We start from the raw sequence: 7,074 nt of genomic DNA, 5'->3' as shown, positions 1-7,074 counted from the left end.
CAGTTTTAAAGAGAAAATTGGCATATCAACTCTTAACTGCATTGTGAAAGTAGTTAAAAATTTCTTACATTTGGGTGTACAGCTGTGGCTTGTATTATTTTAATAGCAAGGAATGTGACAATAGGGTTAACTTGAATTACAATATGCATACAACATTCTTAGGACTTAGCCCACTTGCTTAAAAGGTGTTAAGTGCTTTGCAACTTTGGTAATTGTGAAGAAGAGCTCCCCAAAAAACCTGTCGGTCGACTGTTGGTCGACAGATATAGCCAAACACAGATTACCAGTCGACCGACAGTCGACTGACAGTTAGTGATCTGTCGGTAACCTGTCGATAGAATGCTAACACTAACCTCGCTGTTTTTTCTCTTTTTTGCACTGATACACTGATAATAATAGTCTTCCCTTTTTAGTTGCATTAATCATAACTTGATTGGTTAATAAACACATCTGCTAGGCCCCATTTGATCAATGTTGTCATTGGTTAATTTGAATCCGACCAAACGTTTTATAAAGGCTGATTAGAAAAGTGAATTAACTCATTTCATCATGAATCATCACGAGCTTCTTACCTTGATCCAAAGCTGCCATGCAATTTTAACGTTTCTTGTGAATTGTGGCTTGCTGGCTGCTAGGGGTAGGTGCTCTCGTGGAAAGCAAGTGGGTTTACGAGATGATATCTCTGATGACGGTTATCACTGGGAATGTCCAGTGAACCAGTGCAGAAAACGAAGGTCGATCACAGCTGGTTCTTTTTTTGAGGATTCCAAAATCCCACAGTCGCACTGACTGTATTTCATCTTCTTGTGGTCGATTGACGAGTCCAACGAAAAAGTACCGCTACTAACCGGGTTTTAGCTCCATACGGTCATCACAGCACTTCAGAGACTCTGCGACATCTGCTTCCTGAAAATTCTACACGCCAACGTTAAACTGGGTGGTGGAGGAAAGACGGTAGAAATCAATGGAACTATGTTTGGCCACAAACTTAAGTACAACTGCGGGCGGATCAGTCGAGGCACATGGGTTTTCGGCATGGTCAAAAGAGGCACTGGCCGAGCTCTAGCGTTTTGAGTACCCAACAGAATGAGAGAAACCTTGGTGGCTGGTCTGGTACAGCAACTGGTCAGGCCTGGAACAACTATTATCTCTGACAAGTTTTCCCCGTACTTCAACCTGAACAGTCTCCGCTACATCCATGCCATGGCTAACCATTTCGAGAACTTTGTGACCCTTTCACAGGCGACCACTCGAACACGATAGAAGGAGTATGGAGTCAAATCAAGAAAAAGTTGAAGGCCATGAGCGGGACACTAAAAAGCAAACTTCGAAGTTACCTCGACAAATTCAACTGGCAGAAATGTTACCCTGGTGATCCCTTCAACAACTTACTCACTGACATTACCGAGTTCTGCGCATCAAACTAAGTTTTCTTAGTTTGAAAACAAATCGCTCCTTTAGGATCCACCAAATAAAACAAAGTCATTGACCATGCAACATTGTTTGATTAATGTATCTAGCGGCATGCGCGTGCCTAAATCAATTATTGCAGTACCCATTCAAGTCAAAATACTACTAGTTATCGAAGACAAAATTCGGGAGTACATAAATCAATTTATTTTTGCTTGAAATTCGGAATAGCAACATGACGTCATCCAAACCTTAAAGGTCTAAACATGACTGGTACATATATGACATACCATAAGGAGCGCTAGGTATTATTGGGCGATTTGTTAGTAAAGTTCAGCGGAATCAGCGACACGATTGATAACATTTGTTCTGGGATTTCTGAGGTTTGAATTAAATCACCTTAAAACCTTAATATATCGATTGTCCTGTTGGTTATCAAATTCGCGAATGATATATCCGTTACGTATTTCATAAGCTTTCTTTTACCATCCATAGGTAAGTATCTGGGTCATGTTGGTAGGCTGTCGGTAGCCTGTTGGTAACCTGTCAGTAGTCTGTTGGCCGACAGTCGACCGACAGGTTTTTTGGGGAACTCTTCTTCACAATTACCGCAACATTTGATCTGAGATTTATCTTGAGTGAGTGTATGCCTTATGTGGGTCAAAGTTTAAAGGCCCACCTTCAACCGACAGGCTTTGCATGCCATGGAACAATTTTTATATATGAAAATCCAGCCAAAGCTGAAATTCATCCAATCAGACCGCTGTGATAAGCATGTCGGTTGAAGGTGGGCCTTTAAAGTACTTAAAATACTATATGCATTCTATCAAGCTGTCTGATATTTTTGTCCATAATTAATCAAATTAATATTACTGTTTATTATTATTTGTGTTCTATTTGTTTCCTAGAAAATTGACAGAAGGCTTTCAGTCCTACAGCGGATACCTTGCTCCCTTGGGAAGAAGGCTGAAATACGAAAGGCCATTGGCATGAAAGAATACACTAGCTCAGACGAATCACAATTCTCAGAAGATGAAGAAGGGAACTGCAGACTTTCAGCATATTTGGTCAAGAAGTTGCTATGGGCGAGGTCTGCTCTAACAAATATTATGAAGAGACTTGATGAGGCATATGTTAAGAACCTTAACAGACGTGTCGGTGTTAACTTAGTAACAAGACGAGCCCACTGGAGGCCATCAACTCGTTGTCAACCAAAGGAAGGCATAGAATGGGCCATAAGGCCTGCTCAGGACTCCACATCACCATCAGCACCCATGTCCAGCAACAGTTCCACAGAAACAGCTTCATTTAGTGCCACTTTATCCACAACACCTTCCACCAGTACCAGGCCTTCAGTTACAGCTTCCACCAGTATCAGGCCACCAGTAACACCGTCCAGTGAAACAAGGCCATCAGTAACACCATTGAGCAGTATAAGGCCAGAGGTAAGACCATCCACCAATACCAGGCCACCAGTGGAACAAGAGCTGTACCAAAACTGAAATCAATTCCCAGGAATAGTTCCATGACACAGCGTGCAACAATGTATAAAAATCAATCACTGTCTCTAGGTCACCTGCTTGTTACATGAAAACAAGCAATTCTTATATACCTTTCCTCACCTTTTCATATCAGCATAAAATTAAGAGACCATCAGTAGGTTATTGAACATGCATTGTTTAATGAGTAAGAGTTGTGATAAATGAAAGTTAGGCTGCATGGTAATCATTTAGAAATAATAAATCTTCAAAATATCTTCTCTTCATAATAGACCAATGACTGATTTCTAAAAGTTATTTAAAAATTTGAAGTTTCTCCTCCGTTAATTATCAGACTTTTTGTGGCAAAAAACAAATTACCTGTACGTGCTCTAAACAAACTTCTGAAAACACAAGCTGGTGATACATGGCGACAATTCCATACAGTCAGCAGTTGCAATTGCTGACGCACATGTTGTTAGCGACAACCACTGTGGGCACAGATTTTATCAGCGGTTAGCACCACAGGCGCATATTTTCCCAGCAATTGTCACAAGTCACAAGCAACTTTTTGGAGCCAGCATGAAGAAGAAAAGCCACCAATCGAGGAGAATATTTTAAAGCCGAATGGGTCACTTCGAGATGGTTGTTGAATCACAAGGTACGCGTAAATTCCGGTTATTCAAGAGGAATGTAAGTTTACCTAGAATGAGAAATTGTCATCTGATATTTAAATAACGTTTGAGTTTTGAGGTAATTTTATTTTCGCAGATTGACTACCTTATAAAGTTGGACGGGTACAGCTATTACAGCTGCAGCTGGGAAGACGAAGATAACCTCACAGTTGATCTTGTGCGGTAAATTAAATTTGCATGTACAGCATTGTGATTTGGATTCTTTCCAGAGATAACTTAAGTAGTTCTGATTTATAGTGATCTCCAAATTATTTCCTTTACAAAATATTGTTTAATCACAAAATGAAGGAAACTTAAATTCAGGAGTATTTTGTTTATAATAGAATAATATCCAGGCCTAGGCAATAGTTTATTCTATCTGTAACTTTTCGGCGAACTGCTTTGATTCTTTCTAACAATTTACACTCAATTAAGGAGAATAAATACATGTTATGAAATAAATATAACTTAGTGCAGTGTTCTTCATATTCAAGTGCTGTAGGGGAGTACATGTATGTATTGTAGAAATTAATACATGATGAGATAATAAAGAATTTGTGTCAGACCAAAACAAAAAAGCTTACACTGCCATGTTTTTATTTAGGACATATGAAAGACCAGTGATCCCACAAGCTCGACTACAGGAAAATATAGATCACTTACTCCTGGCTATTACATCTAAATTAAAAGTAAATTAAGAGGACCACCAACTCTGTTTTTCCACCATGACTGTTACCGGTTCCTCTTTCAGGGGAAAGGACGAGCCAGCAGAGATGGCAAATCTACTATGCTATAAAAGCAGGACTTTGACCAGTGCAATTTTCACAATTTATGGGATCAATGCTTAGACAAAAACGGAGATGGTGCAAGGGTTAAATTTCCTGTAAAAGTGCACCTGAATTTATCATGCTCACCAAAAATTTCTGCCATTGACTGTGGTATTCTGGTAAACCCTCCAAGGATGCCCCTTGAGAAACTCACCATTGACTTTGTATGCCAGCCATTTTCTACATGCTTGAGAGTTTTTTTACATGCAGTCTACTCTAGGTTTCAGTGAAGACTGATTGCATAATGACATTGTATATGATAGCTATGCCCTTAGCCCTGGATAAGGGAATATGTCACCTCTCACTCACGAGAAAACGTTCCTTACGATCTGCCGTTTTCACACGGATAGCTGTGCGCAAGACGTGTATGTATATATATCCGTTCGAAAAAACTTGCCTGTCGTGAACACAGATCAAGTAATCCATTAGAAATAAATTACGAGCCATGTGCACAGATTAAATTATCCATTCTAACAAAATTGCCTGCCGTGCACATGGGTCAAGTTATCCATTTAAAAAAATTTGCGAGCCTACACACAGATCAAGTTATCTGCTAAAAGAAATTATCATCTGTGCGACCAGCTCAGCGATCGGTCCGCAAACAATTTGCCAGCCATTCACTTCGAAGGACTTGTCAAATAAGTATTTCTTTGATTTCATGATTATAATTATCGGACTTACGCAAAAAGCAAGCAAACATCTGTGAATGGTCACGGTTCTTCTGCCACTTCTCAGCCATTTTCATAACACTCGGTTACAATATACGTTTTTATTCAAGACTACCTTTAATTTTGTGCAACTATTTTCCCCGAAAATGTTCTCTCAGATATCGAGTGCTTTTTGCCTTTGGATAAAATCGTATTTCCTGAGGGAATACACTGTTGTTACTTTCGTCATTTTTCCTTTGTCACAGGCTTTTATTCCCCAAAAGAGATACTACACCGTGGGCTTGAGGATAGCTGTTTTGGCTGTCACGTGGTTTTCGGCTTTTGCGTGTTTGGTGGAGGTTTTCGATTCCAAACTTGGCTTTAGTGCTTCGTTATAAACAACGTGCATTCTTTGTGTTTGTGAACTTCTCATTAGATGTCAACACTATGAAGGCTGTTTCAGTCTAAAGGAGAAAACGAAAGTGGTTTGTGGTCTCAGAAGCCATAAAGGTGAAAACCGAAAACCGAAACCGGTTTCAAGGAGGAAAAGAAAGTGGTTCTTTATGAGGCGATTGTGCGGCCAACACATTACCGACACGTCAGTTGACACACTACCGATGCGTTGGCCGACACACTACTGACACGTTGGTCTAAATACTTACTTGAAAATATTGAAGGGCCGCAGCCAGGATAAAACATAGTTAAAATGATTAAAAACTACGAGCTTTCGACTGCCCGTCGAAGCTCGTAGTTTTTAATCATTTTAGCCAGAGATCGTTTTTTTAAATTTTAACTAAATACTTACTCTTTATAATTTTGCTAGTTCTTTCGGTTGGAAGCAAGAACAACTTCATAAGGAACGACGAAAACGTCATTGGCAAATAGCCGCCATATTAAAAATGAAACACTAGTACCTAGGTCTGCTCGATGTTTTGGCAAGGGTCGGTTACCAAAGCGGGGAGTTAATTTGCAAGTCGACCAACATGCTTATTTTTCGTGCATTATAAAGGATTGGGAAGCTTAAACTCTTTATTGATCATTGACTTTTAATATGTGGTGGCTCCTAAAGGACCAAAGCCCACACGCCTTCAATGGTATTGGTGTGTGCACCACTCTCGGGGTCAACAAAGTTCTTGGAATGATTTACTGATACATGGATATATCCTAGCTGGTCGAGTGGTATGTATGGAGTGAATTGATCTAAATAGATGACAGTTCCAGGTTGGATATGTGTAGTGATGAGACGATGAACAAGGGTCTCTCTAGTTTGGTCGGAAACGCGGAAAAGCAGCACCTTCTGTGATCCTTGCTCCACTACGCCAAATACCCACGGACCTTCCGATACTCTCTCTCTCTTATACTTTCTCTGGGCACCAAACTTCGACTCGTCTATTTCCACGGTCTTCCCTAAGCCCCCAAGCTTAATTCCGGCATTCAGGACTTTGTTGGAACAGATTTTTCTTAGCTCACCCAGCGCACGGACCACAGTAGGCTTTGAAAGGCTTCCCGACACCTGCATAGCCCAGAGGAACATCAGATGCAGCCAGGAACTTAACGTGATATTAGATCCCTCGAAGAAGGATCCCGACCTTATTGAAAGCCATGTTCGACATCGCTTATTCGTACAGCGCCACATGTATCCGTCTTTTACCCGTGTTGTCTCTGTAAGTTCCATCTTAGAACCACATTGGGAACACTGCTGACAGCTCGCTAAAATCTTTTGACTCACGCAGAAATTAAAAATATTCTGATATTTTCCCAGTATAACTAAAAGATCACTGAACTCCATGTCGTATAGAGTCGTGATCAAAATGCTAGAGAAGAATGAACTTAGGATCAAGAGATTTCATTAGGATCGAACTTTCGTTAATTAAACCAATCACCGTTGCTGAAAAACAGCGAATCACAACGCTTCTTATTAAACCAATCAAAGTTAGGATCAAATTAAACCAATCACAACGCTTCTTATTGAACGAATGAAATGAAAGGAACATGTTATTTAATGTGACAACTCAATGTAGTTGACACCATTAGCATC

At 40.1% G+C, this 7,074-nt stretch overlaps 1 protein-coding gene and 1 pseudogene across 1 annotated transcript; one reads left to right on the top strand and one right to left on the bottom strand.

Annotated features, from left to right (window-relative positions):
• Positions 1 to 471: 471 nt before the first annotated feature.
• Positions 472 to 1,427, top strand: LOC137968697 (uncharacterized; annotated as a pseudogene).
• Positions 1,428 to 6,099: 4,672 nt separating this feature from the next.
• Positions 6,100 to 6,825, bottom strand: LOC137968696 (uncharacterized). The gene has a single exon (XM_068815211.1). The coding sequence runs from the start codon at positions 6,823 to 6,825 to the stop codon at positions 6,100 to 6,102; it is 726 nt and encodes a 241-aa protein (XP_068671312.1).
• Between the last annotated feature and the right edge of the window lie 249 nt (positions 6,826 to 7,074).

Source organism: Montipora foliosa, chromosome 8 (genome assembly GCF_036669935.1).
Source record: "Montipora foliosa isolate CH-2021 chromosome 8, ASM3666993v2, whole genome shotgun sequence".
NCBI classification, from domain to species: Eukaryota; Metazoa; Cnidaria; class Anthozoa; order Scleractinia; family Acroporidae; genus Montipora; species Montipora foliosa.
Note: the sequence above shows the minus strand (reverse complement) of the source record. Positions and strands in the feature narration are given on the sequence as shown.

What these genes read in the sequence shown, in the direction of transcription:
- LOC137968696 (XM_068815211.1), bottom strand. Translation starts at nt 6,825, where the DNA reads ATGGAGTTCAGTGATCTTTTAGTTATACTGGGAAAATATCAGAATATT.